We start from the raw sequence: 27,176 nt of genomic DNA on the forward strand, positions 1-27,176 counted from the left end.
TCCATTATTTTTCCAACACCTAAGTCGCAAGATTTGACGACGATTAATTATAGCGGCCGGGTAAGTAAAGTCTAGGTATACTAATACCATCAACCCACCTTATTATAATAATAATATGGTCATATAGTTATAATATTACTCTCCTTTTTGTTTTTATGCATACCATAATATTCCTAATTAGACCGCCATAGCTGTGATTACAATATAGTTAAATAACGCCGGAAATGCGATAGTTATATATACATATACGATTACAAGATCAGGAGACAGTCATGTGGTAATGTTGTGTTGTTATTATGGTTCCGTGCAATTACTATATAAGCCATTATCAATCCTGATAATTAAGTCTAGGTCAGATCATATTATTGTTTATATACATAATATTATATTTAACGCACATACACATAACACACATAATATTATATTATACTATAAATTAAATAAACCAATGTACGTAGATTTTTGCTTGAAAAATACAATGTAGTAATGATCATAACGATGAAAAAAAAACGCTCAGAACAATTTAAAATAAGCTATAGGGTGTTTCCCAAGTGTTTCCTTCCTTTTGTTTTTTTTTTTGCCCATAAACGACCTTCGTCTTATAGGCGTGACTTGCAAAAATCACAATCTCTCGACCTTCTCCAAAGCTGGTTTACATAAAGGGAGAAGTCATTACCGAACACACTTTATTTTTCCATTTATACAATGCACCAAATTTTGAACACAATTTTTATCGCGACTGTTGCTGTTGTCCGGATCAGTCGTTCAGATCCATTTGATTTTTTAATTATTATTATTCAAATCCACGCGATATTACATTTTGTTTTAAGAATAATAATTACTTTCCATTTCATACGTATTACAGCAACTTTAACCAGAAAATGTATGAGATACAATGTAATATATTATGTGAGTGTGTGTATCTGGGATAATATATTTATGGTTACAATGTTTAATTATAAGTAGCTCGAAACCGGTTAGGTACGAATAAATTCTAAACCCAGAAATCAATACGAAAAACCTTCATGGTCAATGATGTAAATCACTATAGTTAATTTCTAATATATTGGTTCACAAGAAAGAACACAACTTGAACATTTTTCTTATGGTCTATATTTTATACTTAAACTATTGGAAATAGCTAAGTGAAATATTTTAAGACGTTTAAATGCAATAATATTTAGTTATGAACACTAATTTATTGCTTCTTAAACTAATTTATACAACATTTTGAATACAAAGTAAAAATACTTATGATTTAACTTAATTTGATAACGATTTATTTAAACACAATTTAAGTATAAATTATATGGTTTACGTCACCAATAAACAAACAAAATACTTCGGTAAATATTTTAAGACAAAATAAGACTAGTTTCACTCATATTAATGTCTACAAATACATTGAATGTTTTAATAAAATTTAATAAAGTATCACATCACTATTTCTTAGCTTTTAAACCACCCACTCCAAAATAACAAACCCACTTAATAATTTTCATTTCTTCCACATTCAGTTTTTGTTTTGTCTCTTATTCAATGCACAACACGTACATCATCTGACCCCGTACTCCATCGCTGATTTACCACATTATTGTAAAACTTTACTACAAAAGTTTAGAATACTTCTCCATTACATAAATTTCGTGTGGTCTAGCTCCGTTTCAACGATATTTTATGCTCTAAATCGTTTTCGCTCTAATTTTCTTACATAATCCGAATTTCTGAATTTCAACACTATTGATTCACATTTCAAGTAATTTCCTACTTTCTTATCTTTGCATATTATGTATTATTGATAACTTGTTACTACAAAATTCTATTGAATTAATATGGAAAATTAATAACAAACACGTATGAAACTACTATGAAAATCAGAACTAAAAAGTTTACTGAATAACTCTTCCCATAATTAACATTCGAACACCTACAACAACAAATCACAGTAAAATTAATTTGCCAACTAATACAGTTAATAATGTCCTTACAACTATTATTTTTCTGACTAGTATACAAAAATTAGGCAAAATACAATAGTAAATATAGAGCATACTAAAAGTTAAAATTCAAATGAGAACTGAAAAAAAAACTACACAATCTCCTTTAATCACCGTTTTCTTAAGACATAAAATAGGTAACTATTACACATTATATTTTCGGTCCGCCAACTACACTAAATACAATTACCATCGTTCCTGTCCAATTTATACATACTTAGATAAATTAAACAAAACTTGGAATTTAGTTTGGACCTTATAATACTTCTTAAAGCATTCTCAATGATTTTAACTATATTCAAATAGTTTAAATCTAAATTATTTGAAAATTTACAATGTAAAAGAAAAAAACACAACATTTAACATAACATAATATAATTTAATATATCATAACTCACACTACACGCGAGAGAACCCAGTACCACCGGAATACAGAATAACAAAATATTGATTATTATACCACTGATTTTGGTAATTTTATTTTTGTTCTTCTTCGGCTCTCCTCCAACCATATAACAAACAGACAGGCGGTTAATGAGTTTCATCACGCTACCAGGACATATTATATACATAACTATACATATATTCCTAGCGAAATTGCACAATTCAGGTAGCTGACAAAAAAAATAAAACTAAATAATTTCTCCTTGCTCTCAAAAACCACACAAACATTTCACCGGGCACTCAATAAACGCGAACCTTGGCTGCTGCCAATAGCCCTGCACTCAACTAGAACAACACGACTATTGGTTGTTCACACAGCGCAGTGATGTACTTGTATAAGTTATGTAAAGACCTTGAAACCAACAATAAAAAACAATTGATGGACCAATGTATGCATCAAATGTATAAATATAATAGATCGATTAAATTTAAAATTATAGGAAAAGTTCAAGTATATTATTTTTATGAAAAAAATTTTAAACTAACGAAAACCAGAACATCCTTGAAAAATATAAAATTATTTTATTAAAAAATAATTTACTAAAACAGTTCAAACTGAGTATGATTATTTTTATTGTTGATTTTTTAATAATCCATAAAACAGGTAACCAGCTACTAATACATATTACATTACCAATTTGTAATTAATATAAATCCATTGACAGATAAATTCTAAGATACAGTAAAATCTACCATTATAATTTATAACATATAAAATATATACTTTTAGATTCTAAACGGAGCGATGAATGTATTGATTTTACAATAATGTGTGTGTTTTTTTTTTATTTTTTTTTTTATTTTTGTGTCTGTGTAAAAATAATGCTTTGATTAGAACTTTGAAAATATTTTCTTTAGAATAAATATGTTCACAAAATATCTATGAAAACGATACACAATTGGATTACGAAGATTATTTTATATTCGTCTTAAAAGAAAATTACATTAATTTATACGAATTACGTTTGTACTGTAATCATTCCATTAGAAAATTAACATAATATAGAAATTATTAAGATTATATAGATGTTATACAATTTGATTTAATTCCAATTAAATTTAACTATCATACATGTATTAAAATGGTTACAAAAATACTAATATAATAATTTATAGATAAAAATCAGCCAAAGTATAATGTCTAATATAATATTTTGGTTTTATATTTTTTTACATTTTGTATGTGTTCATTAAATCGACTAAAGCAGTTAATACCACTAATACCAGAACAAGATAATCCTTTTTTACATTTATTCATCAAATAACTCTGTCCTTCTTCGAAGGGAAAATCGCATTGATGGTAGTATGAATAACATAATCACTAGGGATCTGTCAGAACAGCAACTGCCCTCCCAAACGGGCTCGAAAATGCGAAAACTTTGCAATAACATGCAGTCCCGTGGTATCCATTTACAGTAATAAAACCGCACAGAGCCCTGCGAATGAGATCCAGGAATAGTTCTTGTTTCAAGAGTTCTAACATGCATCATTGTAAGCAAAAATTATCGTTTCGTAGTGCATAACACACACAACCTATATATGTGTACCGCATTTTAAACTTGTTTATTCAACACGTGAAACTTAATAATAACAGACTTATGAATCAAGTTTTGTCTAACGAACAAAATTAACTACGTTAATAAAATGAGCAAAAAACAAGAAACAATATTAATATCAATAATTAGCAATATTTTACATAATCCAACACAAACAATAATAATATCAAATACCTTATGTATCAAGTAAACTTATTTAAAACTTAATGTAGAAATATAAGTCAATAGAAATAATAAGACGATTTCTTCATGATAAAAGTACCTACCATATTAAAAATATATTAGTACCCTTCATAAAAGTATAATGATTTTAGAAAATATTACGTACAGTTACACGTTAAAAACAAATATTTCCCCATGATTAAATATATAATTTATTTTAAAATATATTATCATTAGTTAGTCACCATCCTAAAATTAAACGGTCACTATAAAGATAAATAAATATAATCCATGAATTAACTTATTAAATAATGATTTTAATACATAAACAAATATAATAATACGAATTACAAAAAATATCCAATCGGTAATGCAACTTAAAACTTTTAAAGCACTTCTACAAGCAAAACAATTTAAACAAAACTAAACAACGTATCATAACCTAACCTATAGTAAAATTGTAATAAGTATAAATAGATCATTCCAGACTTCGCTAAACATCTAAAAGATTATTAAGAACATTAAAATTTTTTTAAACTGTTGTAAACTTGTAACGCTTATTTATATTTGTATAAAATATGTAATATTTTAATTCTCAATGAAATATATTTGGAATTTTTTATATACAGGTACTCGGACTATATTTTAAATTTTTTGAATTTTTTCGCACAATTTACTTAAAGAGAGTCTTGTGGTAATAATGGATAATGGTCTAAAAAATAGTTTTATAAAAATATAAAATAGGCAATAGCTACATAATACTGGATCTAGTTGAAGTTATTTTAATAAATTATACTTAGATCGTTTTTATAAATTGTTAATATTGATAGATTAATATTAATCACTAAAATATTCAAATCACCATAGCCCATAGATCTTTAAATAACGTGTATAGTAGAAATGGAGTCTCTATTTAGAAAAACAGAAGTTTTATCTCCACAGGATTATCCTTAAGGACTTATAGTACAATAAATCTCAAAACATTAAAAATATGATTTAGTATATTTAAAAATTTGAAAAATCAAATTTTGAAGAACTGCATTCTTGAAGAAAAAAAGATGGTGAGCATGCTGGAGAATCACCCTGTATATGGTAAATAATCATTAGTTACTGAATATCTCAACCAACCATGATACAAAAATGTCAACAATATTTCAACTAATTTACTACAAAGACCAAGTCATAGTCAAGTCATAACATTTTCCAAACAATTATTACAATTTAGTGTAAAGCACTTTTAACGGAGCGCGTCATAATTATTGTATGATAAATTGATTGCAAGAAATTAACTAATCCAGGCGATTAAACAACAGGATAATAATAATTTCAGGGCTAGGATAACAAGTTTAGGTAGGCACATTACTGCCTGATGTATTGTGTGCCATCCATTTAACTGTTCTGTATTTATCGCGATAACTCCTCATCCTCCGAAGAACGCTAATCCAAATTTATCAGTGAAATTCATTTAATTAGAACGGAAACTTCCTGATTGTATACATAATCGAATTCAAAAAGTTTTAGAACAACTTTATGCTTAACATTGTGCACAAGTTACGTGAGATGAAAATCAGAAGGATCTAACTTCAAGACGCTAATTGGCAAGAAAAAAATGTTTACCATACGCTCCCAATCGAAATGTTAATTTATACTATCTACTATCAACAAAATTGATATTGTTAAAACAAAGTTTATATTTTTAATAATGTATATCTAACGTCAAATTATTTCAGAAATATAAAATTACAATTAGTTATTTAAGTGACATCAAATAAATTAACAAATATTATACAGTTTCAATTAATTTAAGCTTCAGCGTTTACAAACGTTTATTATAAATACAAAATTGTTAGATATTGAATATAGATTAAGTACTACTATATTCACAAATAACAAACAGTTCAAATTGTTTCAAACCGAGATTAATTCAGAGCTGCAATCTACTTTATTGAATATCAATTGTTATTTTAATTAATTAAAACTGCAGAATTCCCAATACTATTGAAGAAAAGACTAAAGTTTTCTACAGTGACACAACTTCTACGTCAAGGCTCAATATAAATCATTGTTAAACTATGTACAATCGTCACAAATTAAGTTTTTATTAAAACGTCTAAATCATAATAACTAAATTAAAATAATACATAAAAACAAAATGGAATAAAATATATAGACATATAAATAAAATTATCTATAAGTACATAGAGAACATCAAACATATTTTTTTGCCATATAAACATATACAACAAATAATATTATGATTTATGACATATAATTATATCTGTATTAATCGAATTGAATACGTATAGAAACATGATATAATAATACCAAAGTAATAAAAAAATAATTAAAAATTTAGTACACACGTTGTAGAAAAACATATTTAGATCCAGAAAGTGGTTTTATTGTTTCTCGAACTTCTCAAAAAAAACAAAATTCGAAGAAATTTGTCAAAAAAGAAAAAAAAACCATAGACAATCAATAATACGAAATAAGCAGTTTTATGTTACAAGTAATATAAAGATTTATAAAAATTGACTCAAAAGTCTTGAATAAAGCTTTGATATGTATGTTAGAACTTTCATAATAGGTACTTAAAATTAGGTTCTCTAAACTGTACTACTTACCACTCGCTGTGCAGTAGGTGCCACGAGTGTACAACGTCATTGAGTAGGTGACTGTAATGGCTGTGTTACATTTGAATTCAATGATAAATCATTGCATATGAAAAATGATTTTGAGCGGAGACAGTCTCTCAGCCAATATTACTAAGTATATTTTATGATATTTTAATATTACTATTATAGTCAATTATTATACAATTAGTAGGTAATACGGCTAGTTCATTTGATTTGAAAAAATAATTGTGGGTAAAAAAGATCATATGATAGTTACATTAAAAGTTAAAAACATTCATGAATAAGATTTTTAAATTACAACAAAATAAATAAAATCGTTATTGTTTGTTTAAATATCTTATATTGTCCAAATTTTAAAATATCGAAAAAATCGAAAAATAACCTCTTTAAAGTACCATCTTGATCAAATTTGCTAAAAGATAAGGTACTAGGTATATGTTGAAATCAAAGCACTCCTTCTGGTAAAAATTGTGTATACGGAATAAAAAAATAAATAAACACCATTGTAAAGCACTAGCTTCCTCGCTCCGCTCAGAATCTAAAATGACAGAGTGATGTACTTTTACACTTTTAAAACTATGATCCTCAGAATAAATATTTTATTAACTGAAAAACTACCCGTTCAAATTTTAAATTAGGTAAGTACATCAACATTTTCAAAAAACTTACTTACTAAATAATTTACAGTAAAATGGGGGTTTTTCTTTAAACAACAGAAGTTTGTATCGCCACAAAACACTCATTGAGAAGTATAAAAATTTTAAGAATTTGAAAAAATGGTCAAGAGTATATTCCAAAATTCCAAAAATCAGAATTTGAATGAATTAGTTAGGTATTCAATGAAATATGAAATATGTGGGTGAGCAATGAGCATGCTCAAATCACCAAGCATAACTCAAAAAACCCTAAAAATATTTTTAATATTATGTTATCTTGTTTAGGAAATGTTAATATAAACATTTTATGACATTTTCAAATATTTTTTTGAGTAACACCAAAAAAACAAAATCGATTTCGTTTAAAACTTATTTGCATTAATTTCCCGTTTTATAAAATTTATAATTAAAAAAAAATTAAACGTATCGTACATAGTTAGGTTAAAAAAATAAAATAAAAATAAAAATAAAAACAAATATTTTATTAGGTGCCGTTTTTCTAAAAATAAATAGCAACTTTTTTTCATATTAGATTTCATATAACTTCCCTATTTCGATCAATAATTTATAAGTACAAAATTAAATATAACCAATAATTGCCAAATCATATTTAACTTGTTCAAATTATCATAACTGAAACTGTAAATCAAATATCTTCACTCAAATGGTAAATACTATATAAATAAAGTAGATGTAATAAATAACAAAAGAAGATTTAATAAATAAATTTAATATTTACAAAACCAAATAATATAAAATGAAAACTTAAAACTGTAAGCCAAAAATATAATTAAATAATATATTTATAAAATTAACATTGGTCAGACGTATTAGCTAGTAACTATAACAACAAAACTCTCAATGGACTGCCCCACAATGGGCATAGTAGGTATTCTTAACGTAATATAAAAACCTAAAACAATACATCTTCAATTGAATTAATACAACCAGAGTACTTAAACTATTAATTAAATCAGACTGTACGCGATAAAATTTACTTATCATAATATTATAAAAACATACACAATGCATATGTACATACATAATATGTACATTATACAATTCAATGTACGCTCAACTTTTTTTTTAATTTACACTAACAACGTACGAGGAAAATATAATTGCATTTTCAAATATTTTGACTGAGCAAAAAGGTTTGTAACGACATTCATTTTAAAAAATTAATAATAATCGAAAATTTCATATGCTTTTACATAGCTGAACATGAGTCAAAAAATTTTGAACATTAATGGGGTATACAAAATTCTAATATTATAAACATTCAGTTAAAATATCATGTATCTACAGTAATTTTTTGAGAGTTATACCAAAACCCAAAATCGATTATTTTAGAAAACCAATTTTTAGTAAAAATTCCTGTTTATCCTTAATTTTTTTTTTTTCTGGGAACTTTTAAAAACTACTGAGAATTTTAAGTTTTGACTTCTTCAATACACCAACTAGATTCACTTTCCCATGAGAAAAGATATTGAGGTTGGAAATCAAAACATTGTTTCAACTACTTATCGCGTACACTGAACACAAACACAAATAAAAAAAGAAAAGAAAGAAAAAAAGACACAGATCATTGTAAAATCAATGCATTCCTCGCTCCGCTCAGAATCTAAAATATCATCAACTTTCCAACAAATGATTTTTAATTTAATGTAGGTACTTACCTACTATAATATTCTAGTGTAAGTACCTACCAACTTAATATTTTTCGTAGTTTTTTAATGATACAAAGGTTATAACTTGAGGGAATATTAACCAACTATAAAGAATTGTGTACATCAAATTTATACTAAGAAAATATCGATAATTTGACTACGTCATATTCAATGATAAAAACTGATTTTGTAAGATCTGACATATTTGTTTACTGATCCGAATTATTATGATAGGTTACAAAATGTAGGTACAAGTGTAACGTGATTCCAATGTCATTTCATGACAGATATTCTATTAGTTTACTATGAATTGTAAGTAGATCTAATTAATAAATTTAATTATATTTATATTTTATTGAGATATCCAAAAAATCGTTTCGGTTCATTTTAAATTCACCATTCGTTCCAGCTTTATATTAGAATGATATTCAATATTCACACGTAAGTAATTAAATTTTATTAAAATATAAAATATATTACCTATATTAAAAATAAGTAATACCTATATAATTTTAAATATTCTAAGCAAAATATGCGTGTGTCATACATGTTAACTAAATGTACACAAGGACACCAGGTACATTCTTAATAATTTTAAATAAACATGATAAGCTATAATTTTTTTTAGATTCTGAGCGGAGTGAGGGATCTAGTGGTTTTACAATGGTGTTTATTTATTTTTTTATCCTGTATACAAAATTTCTACCAGGTGTGCTTCGATCTCAACATAAAGTACCATATCTTTTAGCAAATTGTATCAAGATGGTACTTTAGGGATGACATTTTTTGATTTTCTCAATAGTTATATTTTAATGCCATGGAAAAAACCACCGACAAATTACGAAAAACCACTAAAAATGGGATTTTAATTTCTAACGCTTTGTTTATCACCATAGAAATGATAAACAAAAATAATATTTTAATATTAATTCAACTTACAGTCTATAATAAAAAATAACAATATAAAATTATTAAAAATATTCAGACTGACATACCGTCTCCGCTCAGAATCATTTTTCTTATACAATGATATTATATCATTGAATTCAAATTTAATACAATCCATTATACAGTGACCCACTTGTAACCTACTGTACAGCAGAGCGACATCCACATACCCGCCTTTTTAAATTTTTATATTAATAAATAATAACACTAATAACTTATTAAAACTGGAAAAAATATCACAATCAAACCAAAATGTTCAAGTATAACAAACATAATTCACTATTATTTTATTCTAGAAAATCTTTTTTTCATCCTTAAGCATTGATCTATTTGTAGATACGCGGTTTCACATCCATATATAAATCATTCAACCATAATAATTTATTACATACAAAATTACAGATAACATTTTCAAATATTTCTTATACAATGATGATTTGTTATGATGAACCATATAAACGTATGAATATTTTTCTATCAGAATGAATGTAAAGCACGATGATGACCTTATAGATTTCACTATACAATGTAAATATATAAATCTAACGACCTCTTTACAATAAAAACCCCCGAAACCACAAAAATTATCTACTTAAAAAAAACTACAAAAACTAAAGCAAATATAATGAATTATAATACTCAATCCATGAGGTTTCTTGAGTTTCTTCGCACTCAAGCAAAATACGATTAGCCACTGTCACCTATGTCTATATCATATTATTATTATTAATAATATTATATCATATTATATTAAATACATAGTAATTAAGTAATCACAGGATAACGAAATAAAAAAGTACGACACTAAATAAATTCTGATATAGTTCTTAATTGAATATATATTTTTTTTAAACTTAAAATAAACACTTTCTATAAAAATTTTAAATTTTAATAAAGGGGATGCCTGAACTATAAAATATAAGGCCATTCCGCTAATTAACGAGTTCAAATTTAATTTCGCTAACAGTATTTTAAATTTATTTTGACGGATAAACAATTTGATCGATCCACTTCTATCCGAAATTAAATTATTCTTGAACGGACGAAATACAAATAGGTTGTAAATATTATGCACAAAGAATAATAAGCGTATCCCTTTCTTGTTATAATATTATTATCATTATATAATTTATCCTTCAAAAAAATTAACAATACCTATATTTTTTTATGATCTTTTATTTTAAATACCTAGGTACCTAATATAATTCATATCATTACTAACTGAACATTTGAATGAATCTACTGTTTGCATAAATTTGATTTGTATTTTAACAATAATTAATTAGTATAATTTAGTAGGTATATAACTTTATTGATGAGTAATAAAAATATTGTAAACCTAATACCTACCTATAATATTATAATTACCATACAATAAAGACTATACATTAATTTATGAACAATTTATATAATTGATCAACCTTGAAAACATAGGTAAAGTAAACCCTACTAGTATTAATATACACAACACCAGTATAAAGTATTACTCAAGTAGGTTAAGTCAAAATAATTATTGTTTCAATACCTAATATAAGATCTTTATAAAAACAACAGTTAACAAATTTGAATAATTTCTTTAGCTTTCGTCATTTTTACACTGTTTTAAACAACTGTATCAAGTTTTATTTATCCTGTTCACATTTGTTGTGGCAGTCTTAATCAAACATTGCAACAAAATATTTTCTCTTCGGAAAACAAATACCATGGGTCAATTAGATTAAACCGAAATTATAGAGAAATTGTAAAACCATTCGACTATATAATATGTTTATGAGATTAGTAAACAATATTAAAGGTAGGCATATTAAAGCTTATTGTTTAGCAGAAATTACCGAACTTTAGTCAAATTTATTTTCTACTAGCTTCGTTTCCCATTAAAAATGCCAACTATATATGAATATATTTTAAACCAATGGCAACCAATAATTATTATTATAATAGCTTAAAAACCCGTGAATGATAAAAAAATGTGATTGTTCAACTCAACTTTTTGGTGTAACTCACTGCAGTAAGTGCATATCGGCCACCTTGGTAGGCAATGTGCGAAAATTCGATTTGATGCATGATTGTACCTGATCTGCCCGATTAACCAATGGCAACCAATAATAAATAAATACTTTATCTATTAATTATATCTTCTATAACCAATAGCGACAATTTATATAAACAAACATTTACACCGTACATCTCAAAATCCCTATTTGAGCACTTCCCCAGGCTCTTCTAATTTTTCGTAGGGTGGTGTTATATAGCCTATAAACTTCCTCGATGAATGGACTATCCAACAAAAAAATAATTTTTCAATTCGAACAAGTAGTTCCTGAGATTAACGCGTTCAAACAAACAAATAAACAAACTCTACAGCTTTATATATTAGTATAGATTTATCTTGGTTAACTTTTGACGGGTCACATACTATCCATTTAAAACAGACTGGTACCTAATATACAGATAGACAAATCACCAATTTAAATCAATTTTCAAAAGATAACTTTTCTCCTTACACAATAAACTATATTTACCGGAACCCGTTAACAAATGAAACAGATAATGTGGCTATCAATAAAGGTAATTTAAGGTAATTCAGTAACCATCATATTGAGTTGTAGTCCGGTCAACAGATGAACGATGCAACGGATGTCATTGATACGTCCGTATCGTTTAGCTCTCATAAGTCCTAAGCTTAAGAACTTAATCAAATAATTTTGTTAACATTAACTTGTAAACACTGATTATATAATGAAAATATATTATACAGAAAAACTTCGATAACTCGAACTTTTACAACTCGTATACTTTCATAATTTGAAAAATTAAATATATTTCCTGTATGCTCATCAACTCAAATTTGTATAGTAACTTTTCAGTTTAAGTTATGGAAGTTGTACTAAATTTCAGATATTATATATAATATATATATATATATACAATAATAACCATATACATTTATATGTATATTTGTAAATAATGTGATTTGTATTCAAATGAACCAAAGAAAACTTGGTGTGATGGGGTAAAGCCGTAAAGGCAAAAGTTACGGAAGTGTGACTACATATAGGAGGCGTAGGTGTCATAGTCAGTAAGAATTATGATCTTTACGAATAACCAAGTGACAATGCTGTAAGACTGATCGAGGATTAGCAAGAAAAAGCAGTCAATCTGACACAGTCAACATTTAGTTATATTATTAAATTTATTTACCCACATAAACCTATACTTACATTATTTTTTTATTATTCAGAAAATGTATAATCTTTATTTATAAACACAATAAGTAAAATCAATTATTGTACATAAACATACATAAATATATACATAATATTAAAACAAAATACAAGAAGCACTGCATGATGAGGGAAGCGATGGAGCCCTCCGAATACTTAAGGCCTAAAGATATTTTTGGTTTACAAATTGTTACCTAGATTCGTATTGGTGTAAAATATTTTCTCTGTACATTGCATAATTAAATAATTATACATTTATAAGCTAACATGTATTTTGCTCATGACAAGTTTGATGAAGTAGAGCGCATGTTCTGTGTGTGACATAAATAATAATATAATATAATAAGTGTATAATATATATACGATACACCTACATAAGTATATAGCATGTGTATGATTGAATAGTTCATTTGTGTATTTAAAAATCAATGGAAGTAAATATTAGATCAAACCTATAAAATAAAATACAATAAACTATTTTTCAATTGAGACATTGCTGTTCCTAAGAGGAATTTAGAATTAAATATAAAAAACAAATAACAAGTTGTAAACATTTTGAATATGGTATAACATATCTATCTCGACTTTAAACAACAATTAAACTAATGCAGTGACGATGAGATGGCGACGATGGTCTGGTTGTATTTGGTCAGTGTCTTTCTTTGGCTCCTGAACACCAAACCAGACAGAACTAATGTAATTTGTTTTAAATTACTTGCGAATAAGAACCCCTTTTCCTTTTGCCAAGAAACAAATTATAACTCAACGATGATCGGTACGCCATTAATCTCTGTCAAAAACCGAGCAGCTCTCCAGGGAAAAAACCACTTTTCCGATTTTGAAAATTACTAACAATAATAATTCGACTCATGACGCTGATTGGTGTCTACAACCGAACGTCAAAAGCAGTTCGATGGTTATGTTTCATCAGACAAAAATTAAAGAAATACGCCATTTCATCCGAGGTTATAATGGCCCAAATCGACAAACTACTTTGTTTTAATTAGTTTTAATTACTTATGTATTAGATTGGTCCTTAAATAAAATTACCCTATTCTTGATATTTATATGTATAATAATATTTTAAAAGATAAATTAGCCACACAATTTATCTTGAAACATTTGTCAACAAATATACTTGAATAGGAAAATAAATTATTTCTCAGTGTATTCCTTTTTTCTTTTTTTTCGCATTATATTTAATAATATATTATATTACGAATCGCGTGTATTATTAATCAATTAATAAGTTAAGATTTATATATTTTATACCTATAATGTTAAGAAAACGACGCACCCGCTGTGTTTTATCATTGGTTTTCTACGATATTTTAATTTTTAAGTGAGTTATGAGTATGTAAAACATTAGTATTTGAAAATGTTCATAATTCACTTACGAACAACAAAATTGTCAATAAAATTGTTTTCATACAAAATTAGATGTTAAAAAGGTGGGCAAATGGGTGTCGCTCCGCTGTACAGAAGATTACAAGTGGGTCACTGTAATGGATGGTGTTAAATTTGAATTCAATGATATAATATCACTGTATAAGAAAAATGATTCTGAGCGAAGACCTATGATATTATTACTAAATAGGTATATATTTTGATGATATTATTATTGTGAATAAAGTAATTTATATATAACCTATTTACGTGGAACCTTGCTTTAAATTTTCAATCCTTATAGCTATAAAAGTTGTACATTTTATAAATTTTTAACTACAAAATCATTTTTTAATTTTTAGTTTGACACATTTTGTAAAATTCGAACTTAAAATACTTATAAAAAAATTGTGCATATATATTTTTAATATTTTTTAACTATTAAAGTAATAATAAATCAGGAGCCTTGAATTAAACTGTCACGCTTTTTAGCCCAACAAATAATATTTTATTAATATTTATAGAAAAAAAACAACGAAAATTGAAATTTGAAATTATACTTAATCAGCCCAAAATGAGTAAAAATATTTTCAACATTTTATGGTGTATAGAAAAGAAGAATATAAACATTCAATGAAATTGTCATGTATGTACAGTTATTAGTTTTTGAATAACAACAAAATAACAAAATCGCAACATGTGAAATCGAGTGAATATCCAATGTTGTAAAAAATTGAACTTTAAACGCTCATAAAAATTTAATTTGAATTTCTGGTAGAGATTTTTTTTATAAAATTAGACAAACTTATAAGGAATCTTGAATTAAATTTTCAAATTTAAGATTTAAAACGAAAATTTTTATGAATTCCTAACAAAAATAATTTGCACAATTTCATGATTTTTACGTATTTTGTTAAAAAAAATTGTGACTATATATTTTTAATATTTTTAAGCTGGTTTTGTAACAATATATCAGGAGCTTTGTATTAATTTTTCAAGCTTTTTTTACCCAACGAATAAAATTTTATTGACATTCATAGAAAAAAAACTAAAAAAATTAGAAACTAAAAATTCCATTAACAGTTCAAAACAAATCAAAATTTTTTGAAAATTTATCTTGTATAGAAAATGCTAATATTAACAACCAGTGAAAATTGGATGTTTCTGCGGTAATTTGACCCGTTACACCTAAAACCAACATTTGTCGAAAATAACAAATAACAAATTATATATTTAGAAAAATCATCGATAATTTAAACTGAAAGTTGAATTACATGCATTAAATTACAGAATAATATAATTAATACAATATTAAATACTAGCTGATCTAAATGATAACTCTTAAAAAAATTGTGATTATTCAACTCATTTTAAGTGTAACTCGTTGCAGTAAGTGCGCAACTCACACATCCTGGTAGGCAATCCGACTATGTCGGATCGCGGACAATGCGCGACAGCATATTAAGTAAGCAATGACACGCCGATGAGCGGCTATAAGTGCAACTCAGTCACGTTTGTAGGCAATGTGCGAAAATTCGATTTGATGCATGCTTGTACCTACCTGATTTGCCCGATAACCAATGGCAACCAATAAAATAATAAATACTAATTTCTATTAATTATTTCTCCTATAACCAATAGCAACCATTTATAAACAAAAATGTCCATCGTAAATCTCAAAATTCCCGTCTGAGCACCTCCTCGGACTGGACCTACCGGGTCCAATTGTGAATCTAAACTTTCCTCTTGAATCACTCTATCAATCGAAAAAATTCGCATCAAAATCCGTTGCGTAGTTTTAAAGATCTAAGCATACAGACAGACAGCGGGACTTTGTTTTATACTATGTTAATATATTAAACAATGAATACAATTTACGAATAAATATAGTAGTAAAATATATAGTATAATAATAATATATACTATATAGTAATAGTCTTAAAGCATATTTTCTACTTAGGTACCTATAACCTATATACCAAACAGAATTTTTATATCATTAAACGCATTTTCTCAGCAATTCAAATAGGTAATATGTTTGGTTTCTTTATATTGTAATTAGGTTTAAATTATTTATTAGTAAATAAAAATCACTATAGTATTGTATTCTTAGTTACCTAACGCGTCCTAACGTAACTACGAGAATGCGTTGACGGGTACTTAATACTCATCAGTCATCACTCATCATGAACCTACGAACGGGTCGTTGTTACATTTATTTAGGTATCTTTTCATAATAAATAATTTTAATTGATAAAAAAATGGTTTATTTTTTTCAAAACATACTCTGTTTTTACTAAATGTTAAAAAGTGCAGTAAAATATATTTTTTTTTGTTCAGCAGAAATGAAAATCCAGCATTGTCTGGAAAAAGTGTAAAGGAAAAAGAAAATACACAATTTTGAGGAAAAGCATGACTTCTTTTTTACAACGTATACAACTATAAGCATAGGCAGAGGTTTAAAAAAATGTTTAAATAAACACGAGTCAATGCGAGGAACGCACTAATAATTTCACTCCCAAACTACAAAACGTTAAAATTACGAAACTGTATATCTTAATACTGCATGTCTGCATAATAAATAAGTGGCAATACACTAAAACACAGACTAAAACATAATAGTATCATTACTTATACACAGAAACAAAAAATTGAGCCTTTATAATAGGCAGTAGTTAGTAGTATATAAGTAGTAGTTAAATGTATAAAAAATATATTAACAAGAAAAATAACTGGAACATAAAAATAAAAACATATTAGTAATAATATAATGTAAAAACAAATTGTATCAGGTATTATATTATTATGATATAGGTACTATGTAGTGACAAGAAATGAAAAATATTCCTTTATATGGATAATATTCACGTGGTCTTTATTGTTAACAACATTTTAAAATTACAAGTTACAGCATAAACGAAGTTTACACATAGGTACATAGGTACACATAGGTACCTATTAAAAACAAACATTTTCAATATTAATTAAATAGTACGCAGCCGATTATGATATGAAGAGCATCCTTCCTTATAAGATACCTATTAATATTACCTAACCCAGGGATTCTCAACCACTATGTCGCGGTATGGTTCTACACAAAAGTGTGCCTCGAAATACTTTAGTTTTACCGTATAATTGTTTTCTTATTAAAATATTGTGTCAGCTTCCAGATATAAGTTTAAATTTAAAAATTATACGTACATACTGATAGTTATTTATGTTTTGGATTTAAATTGAATGGCGATATTGGCCACCCTTTACCTGTTTGCATCGTCAAAAAATATGTATTTATTTATTTTTGTGTGGCGTGAACATTTTATTAAAGAATAAGTACACAGTCAAGTAAAATAGGTTGAAAATCTCTTAGTCTTAACATATTACCTATTACTTAATTCTAACTTAATTTGCAAAAATGTATGGTATAATAATATATGATTATTGTAAAAATTGTATTTAAGTTCGTATTATTTTGTTATGTATTGACTATGCTTAATGTATTAATTGTTTCTATAATTATAAACGTAAGTACCTATACTTCATATTTATTTGAACATTAAAGATTTATAAAAATAATGTCTAACAATAACTATACTGTACTTATATTATGTAACGACTATTTCCAAAAGTAAACGCCTCAGAAACAAAATATAAATCGGATCACATAAATATTAGGTCGTTGAGTTGACATCATTTTGCAAGCTGAAATGTCTAAACACGTGGATCTTATTATCAATTAATATTATGAAGTCACTGGTCTCATACCATTCCAATAACCTTCTTTAGCTAGACGAATAAATCTAGAAATAAATCTTTACATGTCCAACAAATCTTTATGAGATCTATATATGTATTCGAAACCAGTTAGTTGCTTGGGAGACGAGCAGCTGAGGTCCCCTGTCGTCGTAGTACTACGACAGCAACCGCAAAATAATTACAATGTTTCAGACGTGATCAGAGAAAGTAAAAAATTCTTCCACTATAAACATATGACCATCAAGGAACACACTAGTTGCGTGAAAGGATCAGGAAAAAAGTCGTACGCGTCATTTAGACTACGCAAATTCACCATAACCGGTTTGATTGTACTTTTTACTCATACTCATTACTACATATAAAATGACAGTTATGCAATTTTATTCTACAAGAACATAAAGTTACTGAATACTGTTATTGGGTCATCACTAAAGAAATCGAGAGTAAAAAGTAATGATAAAACAAGCATGGACAGGATACGATAAGTGGGTGTTGTTAGACACTCATCACGCATCACTCGACGCAATCCAGTCTTGTACTATTTTAAATTTTATTTCGCTCCCAGCTTAGTGGCTTAATTCCCCTCCACGCCAAATCAATTTTCTATGTTCTTTCCCAAGCCCGGTGGCCAGCGGGAATCAAGCTGCAGTATATTTTACGATTTTTTGTAATTTCCTCTATGCTAATTTTGATAAATCATAAAAAAAAGTTATTTTAAGAGGACGTTACAACCACTCACATGTGTTGTCTACGTCATTCTACGTCTTACAGAAATGTAAAACATAGCAAAAACTGTTTTTCGAGGGAAATAACAGAGAAGATTACAGTCATAACTAAGAAACGAAATTTGCACCACATAAAAAGGAGAACTTTGGCCGTGAAAAATTGTTTTTATTTTTTCGATATTGGAACTACAAAAAAAAAGTCTTTTAAGTATGAAAAACACAAAAATAATGGATTTTGAAACAATAAGAACATTTTTCATATAAATTGTATCAAAGAAATAAAAACGATATTTCACAGATTATGTTTACAATCATATTGTATATCAATTAATTATCTTAATTATCACTACATTTCTATTCCACGCATAACAGTTTTTGTTATGTTGTACATTTGTAAGACTGAGAAAATACATGCGGATGAAGGATTCTCTTAAAGGACCAACTGTATGAAAATAGGAATGGGCCGGTTCTTAGAAAATTATCGGTTCCGGTTCTTGTCCGGTTCCAAAATATTCCCCTTCGGTTCTCAATAATGGTTCTTCTTTAAAAAAAATTTACTACAGTATTCAGTTCATTAAAAGTTTAGAAATAATTAATAAATATTAGTTATTAAATAATAATTAATAAAAATAAGTAATAAGTAAAAACAATATAAAGTTTGTGACATACTTAATTGAAATATCATTCAAGAACCGGAACCGATAAAAATTTGTACAAGAACCGATAACTATCGGTTCCTTCAGTTCCTAAAGAACCGATAGAACCAAAGAACCGAGAACAGGAACTATGACACTATGATAATTTCAATCTACAAAAGAACAATGAATATTATAGAGAACTCGTTTCATCAGTTTTACCCCAAGTCTATAAAGCACTGTCACATTGTATTTCATAGTAATTCTGAACTCTAACTTCAGTAAATATAGGTACATAAAACATGAGGATTTTTAAAAGATTTGTTTTTAATAATTGTAGCTTATAAACATTGCAAGTATATTTACAACAGTTATATTTCATAGGTGTTGTATAATTAAAATCTTTTCATATAAAGTTATACATTAAAATTAAACAATAATGAATACAATCCATATAGTATAACTTATAAGTCTATCCAAGACAACAAATAAAATTAAATAAAAATAGTCCTTCACTACAAGAACCTCGAAATTTTTTGAATAGGTAGCAAATACATTTTTTATTTCTTTTACGACTATGCAAAGAAAACAATAAAAAGATTCACTCATAGACCATATTATTATCAACCTTTTTATGTGCCAACTATTAACTCATTAGTATTGATTAGTTACGGACTACAGATCTACATTCAAGTTTAAGTTATGTATCCATTGTAGAAATTTTAACGAGTAATTTTGATTCTATTAAATCTATTGTTAAATTAAATTATGAAAAAGTGAATTTACCTGTCCTATGTTGTTGAAACCATGTTTGGCTGCAATTTGTTCAGCCTGGCCAGAGCCTTTTGGTATGTGCACGGCGAATTGATTCATATATATTGGACGCTGACGCTGTCCCACGCACAAGGTGACAATGCTTAGGCACAACAGGCCAAACCATGGTCTCATTGTACGTAGACGATCCTAAAATAAATGTATTAGTTTGAATCATAACAATAAGATATAATGTGAAACGTTCAAATTTGTTAATCTATAGTCTATTGGTTAATCTATTAAATGGAAATAGAAAAAGTCAAATAACTTTACCTAATATGAATCACAAATTCAAAAATATTATCCATTCGGATAAGATTTATAAAATTAGTGGCGTACGCAGGGGTAAGGTTATAGGATTCTGACCCCCCCTGAAATTTCTTTTTTCTATAAAAAAATTTTATTTACCACCATTTTGATACACGCAGATTAATTGTTAGTCATTTTTAATAGGTAGATATTAAATAAATTGTTGAATAATGAATATGACAAAGACGTCGATAATGAAAGTTTCAGTTTGTTTTTGGCTGATTAAGAACATTGCTAAATGTCTGCCATAATTGGTGGTGTATCATCGTCCATCAATTATTACCATGTTTATTACGACCAGAAGAGGCTCTATAGATGACCAGGTTAAACACTCTAAATGTAGACTAAATTTGTTATATAAAAACTGTTTACAAAATAATAATGTAAATTATTTAATTAGGTAAAACCCCCAGTAAAACCCTAATGGAACTAAACTCCTGCGTATGCTACTGTATCTAATTATACTAATACTTCCAGTGATACTTACTAAGATTTACAAAACATTTTTAAAATATGATAAAGGTACAAAGTACAAACTAATTTTTAATATACTTAATAAATAAGTAATAACTAATAATTGTTATACCAAATAACTCAAAATCATTAAATTAAATTTATAAAGATAATCACATAATTCATAATTACAGAAATAATTATATACCCACCATAGATTAAAAACCAAATGGCTTATAAATATTAGGTATTTATAATATATAAGAATTAGTAGATAACAATTTTGGAAATAGTGAGAAAAGACTAATAAATAATCAGGTAGGTAGGTACCATTAATTGAAGTTATAAAATTGATTTAAAATTTGTTTGACAAAGTATCAATAAATAAAAAAATCTTTAACTTAAAGATAGCTTGTTATAAAATAATAATTTATTGTCATGACAAATATATATTTTACTGAGCATTTGACTTATCAAAAAATTTAAGTAAAATATGAATACACAGGTTTATATTATGCAGGTCAGGAATAGGTATACTTTTGTTTAAAAACTACAACATGAAATATAGGTATATTAGGTATAAGCTCAGGTGTAAGTAAATAATATGATCCTTTTCTAATAATTGGTATGATAAATAACTCAATCAATAATAGTATGTACATATTATTGTATATTGAGAAAATCTATGATTTCTTGGTAGGTACCTATACTTAAAAAAAACCTAATAAAAATAAATTTCATTAAACTACTAAATGTATCAAAAGATCCTTAATAAAGATTTAAAAAAACAGCTAAGACAAGTAATACTCGACAAATATGTAATTCATGAATATAAATACTAAAATACCTACTACCTACTTAAAAAAAATATTGTACAAGTTAAAAGGGGTAAAATAGTATAGATACAATGCCCAGAAGAACTCCATCTCCTAATGAGCCAGAATAATAATTTTATTTTAGAAGATCATAAAAACTCAAAAAAATTTCTTTGACAATTTTTCATGACATAGGTACCTACCATTTAAATGTATGTAATGTTTATTTGTTTCTGCGTAGAACAAATAATTAACAATAAATATTTTAAAATGTGGATATAAAGTAAACAAAATCTGATTTTCGTTAATACTTATTACACATTACATAATTTATTAATATTTTTAATAGGTAGGTTTAAATTGTTTACCATAGTCATCCATTGAATTCAGAAAATTTAAATAAAATTATTTTTTAAGTTCAATAAAATAGATGAATAAGTTTCTTTTATTTAACTTGCGGAAAGGATTGTATTAGATACATACATAAATATTATACTTTTTAAAATTAATTTAGGTTAAGAGCACTCTAGACATGCATATTATTTAAGTAATAAGTATATTATTGTAGCTGCCGTTTACATTTGTACCTATCTTAAACTTTGTCATAAGAATTTTTTAATTCTCATCCTAGAGACCAACAAATGAAGGATTTGAACTAAAGGCCCTAAAATGTATTAAATCTAGCTTAACTCTAATCAGCTTATTCAACATTTTAATTTTAAAAACTATACCTAAGCATCTATTAACAAAATAATAAAAATATACTGTATACACTATAAAGATCCTAAAAAAGATCTAACATAAAATTCATAAAACAAATAAATACATACGGTTGTTTATAAGCTGAAGACTTTATAGAGTTTTGATACACTTTACAAAATTCCACTAAACATTATGTAATTTAATGTTTGCTTTAAATTTTCCGAAAACAACTTGTTATTGAACTGTTAAATAAAAATAAAATTAATTTTTAAAAACATTAAAGCAATGCCCACTGGAGTCTATTTGAAAACTAAAATAATAGAAAGCGATAGTTTTAATTTAATAAGACGTTTGTTGAATAATGTGAAATATTAAATTTTTAATTATAATTAGTAAGCGACCGAAAGACAAGCACGGAGATCGGGAATCAACTGACTGACGGCAAATTACAAGTTACAACTCGTTTGATAAAAAGTGACTACCAAGTGATAGCGCCGCACGTTTCTAGAAATCATATGGCCATACAGTGAAACCAGTAAGTAAACTATTACAATAGTTATGTTATACCGTATCGTATAAGAAATTAATATTATGTCACATTCAATTCTAACGTACGAGTTACGAATTATGAGAAGGCGCACAGGGGGTGCTAAAATGATGTATACTTATCTCACTAACCTCACACTTAAATTCCAAAGCTATTAATAACACATTTTTGTAACACAACTTCAACATTATATTACCTAAGTATTTCAATAGGTATTTATATATGTATATAAATACCAACTGAAATACATAATATATTATACTTACAATGTAAATAATTGTTTTATTATTACAATATTATAATATTTTACAACCAATATAAAAGGGTGGACAAGTGGATACCGCTCTGCTGTATTAGTTACAATATTATGATTTATGAACTACTATTGAGAAACATTGTTTTAAATTTTCAATCCTCCACGCTATAAAAAATTTAAAGTCATATACATTTTTAATTACAAAATAATTTGCACGTTTTGACGACCTTTGTCAAAGTTCTAACTTCAGACGCTAATAAAAATATCGTAGATTCTTTATTTTCCACAAGTAACAACTTGTGAAGAACCTGTATTAAATTTTTAAATATTTTGACCAAGTGAAATTTTTTTTATCGACAATAATTTTAAAAAAACTAATAAAAATGTTCTTATGCCTATACGTTACAGCCCAAAAAGAGTCAAAATATTTTGAAAATTGTAAGTTATATAAAAAATATTAATATAAATATTCAGTGAACATTTTATTCCCCCCCCCCCCCCCCAAAAAAAAAAATAACAAAGTACTACCTAACTAGATTCACTTTTTCACTCAGAATCTAAAACACAAATAATATACGTTTGATATTGGTTAATACGAATTAAATGTATTTGATATTTAAAAATTATTTACATCTCTCTCGATATTTCAAATGGACAAGTCAGTAAACCGTTGTTTCCTGTAACATACTTGTCAGTTGTCCTCAACCAATTTTAATCTGTCGCATACTTAAAAACTGCATTCACATGTTACAGAACTTATTGGAATTTTAACTGCAATTCGAAAAAACTTTTTTAAGTTGGAAATGCCTCTGGGCTCTTTTTGAATTGTATTTTTAATAAATACCAGAAATAAAGAAAAAATCGTACATAAAATAAAGAAACTGTTATTTTTTCTCACATTATTTTTGGTGATTTATAACAGCAGCCAGAGGGTGCTTAATTAGAACTTGCAGGGCCCCCGAGTACCAGTCCCTCCACCATAGTTGTGCTTTAAAATCATTAAGTATATTTAAGTAAGTAGCTAGGTACCTATCGAAAATAATAAAATAAAATATAAACATTTAAATAACTGCTTAAAAAAGTACTCTATACTATCGCTGAAAGGATCAATCTGTAAATCTGTTTATATGTCTATACTCTATATACAATATTATGGTACTAATGACTTGTATATAGAGTATAGTATTACATTCAAAATATATGACAATAAACAAATTATAATAATTCGACTTAACCGGTTACCGTATTAATGATAACAATATAAATATAATATAAATTATCCTAGGCTGACAAACCGTCTCCGCTCAGAATCGTTTTTCGTATACAATGATATTATATCATCGAATTCAAAATTAACATTATACAGTCACCCAGTTGCAACCTACTGTACAGCAGAGTGACTTCCATGTGCAGAGTGCACTTACCCATTTATTTTTATTTATTTTTAAAAATGCAATAAATTTTTTTCAGTTGAATAGTGTTATTTTAAATTTTAGTTGAACAAATTTGTATTAGTGTGTTATAACTTAAATCATTTTAAATATGGAAAAATCCACATATGTACACAATTATAAGATAGAAACGATTTTTGATGGCTTGAAACATTAAATGTATTATGTATTACTTATAACATCCGCTCCCCGCCCCCATTAAAAATTCCTGGGCATGCCTCTGGTCGCATTTTTTGCTGCCAAAACTTCTTTGGATTAAAACTCGGGCATGCTGATTACGTTACTGTATACCTACGTCCTACATATTACATTGAAATATTCTGAGATTAGGGTTGAATTTTGAGTGTCGTACTTTTATTCATTTTTCCTAAAAGAAAATATTATCAAGTCAAACAAATATAAGTTGCCTACTATTCTAAATTACTCCCAATTCCCAGACGTTACAAATATCATAAAAAATTATTTAATATTTAGAGGGGATACTCTTATATGCATAAATGCATTGAACAAACTTTAAAAAGTAGGTCAATGCTTTTACTTCAATAAGTCATCATTTTAACTAGGTATACTAAATTGTATCTTCATCTCGGCGATGTTGAACCTAACCAGTTGAAACTTTTATTGTATAACTAACATATATATGATATAATATATGTCTATATAGTATATACCTCCATTATAAAAATACTCTAGGTATAGGCCATTGAGAATATTTTTCATCAAACAATATTTTAAAGGTAAAGTTATTTCTTGTTTATGATACAATATTTATATAAATAAAAATGGTAGGTAAAGTTATTAAATTTACCTAATGCCTAGCTGCAGCTATACGTTGAAATAAAAATCTTAAGTATAAATTTTCGATTATTATGTGTACATATATTTTATTTATTTATTTTTTATAATTTTCAATAGAAAATATTCACAACAATTAAAAATGATCTAATTATAAATGTGTGATATGTTGACTGGTGAGAAGTTGGTGTCCACTTTTAAGCCCCACCCCTCTTCGGACATGCACATGTTTTATCTATAATATAATATGTACCTACAGTTGCATCCAAAAACCGCACACTTTTGATTTCGTCCCCAAAAAGGTCGATGGACAAAAATCGCAAACTTTATTGGTCATGGTATAACTAAACTTATAGTGGGTTAAAATCACACACTATTTTGTGTGCTAAATAACGGATAAGATAATAAGATACACGCTTTAAGTCTTAATTCTTTAGTCACGTATTTAGCCACTCGTTATTAACCGGTCTTGTTTCCCTAAATAGTGGTTAAAGCGTAAGTCCCATAATGGAGTTATCCGTCCAATTGAAAAACAAAAACAAGTTGGTAAATACGTCATAATAGTAATATTTTTGATTTTAATTAAATTATATTTATTTTTAGGAGCACTTTTTTAATGTTTAAATCTTGTTTGCATAATATTGAACATATATACATTATAAAGTACTATTGTAAAGACCTTTTTTAGAGTTAAAATCATAAGTGTGCAGTTTTTGGATACAACAATTTTTAAAATTGTGCGGTGTTAACCTACCAAAAGTGTGCGGTTTTGTCCTGTATTTTATCGCAAGTGTGCGGTTTTAGGAGTCAACGGTACCTAGTACCTACCTATGTAGAAAACTAATCAACTACATTTATTTTTGTTTCCGTAGATAATTTGTCATGATTTTGAAAGCATAAAAATGGATGAAAAATTATTCTATTATTTGTATTTGTATGTAAGTAAGTACCTACCTACAAACCAAAATGTCCAAAGAAAAACTATGTACTTACTTAATATATTTTTTCAGTTAAAATGGTAAATATTAAAAAAAAAATCCTCATTTTTCATGAAATGCTTACAAGGACAACTTTCACATGTCATTATTTTAAGAATATATTATTTTAAAAATACCCGGATAGTTTGCTTCTGTTGCATAGTGTACTATGTTACTATTGTAAGGTTTCAACTTTGAATTCAATAACACATTTTAAAATTGTATACAAAACATAACTCTGAGTTAAGGAGATGAATAATTTGAAC

The 27,176-nt window shown here is 26.8% G+C and overlaps 1 protein-coding gene across 2 annotated transcripts in view; it reads right to left on the reverse strand.

The window, feature by feature from the left end:
• The window catches only part of LOC132949721 (furin-like protease 2), a 146,872-nt gene extending 123,548 nt beyond the window's left edge, over positions 1 to 23,324 (reverse strand). For both annotated transcript variants that reach the window (XM_061020752.1, XM_061020751.1), the window contains exons 1-2: positions 23,013 to 23,324; positions 20,579 to 20,755 (exon numbers count right to left, since the gene is read on the reverse strand). In XM_061020752.1, coding sequence (XP_060876735.1) covers positions 20,579 to 20,740 — 162 coding nt within the window. In that variant the 5' untranslated portion in view covers positions 20,741 to 20,755; positions 23,013 to 23,324. The remainder of the gene's footprint in view (positions 1 to 20,578; positions 20,756 to 23,012) is intronic.
• Between the last annotated feature and the right edge of the window lie 3,852 nt (positions 23,325 to 27,176).

The sequence above is a fragment of the Metopolophium dirhodum genome, chromosome 7 (genome assembly GCF_019925205.1).
Source record: "Metopolophium dirhodum isolate CAU chromosome 7, ASM1992520v1, whole genome shotgun sequence".
NCBI classification, from domain to species: domain Eukaryota; kingdom Metazoa; phylum Arthropoda; class Insecta; order Hemiptera; family Aphididae; genus Metopolophium; species Metopolophium dirhodum.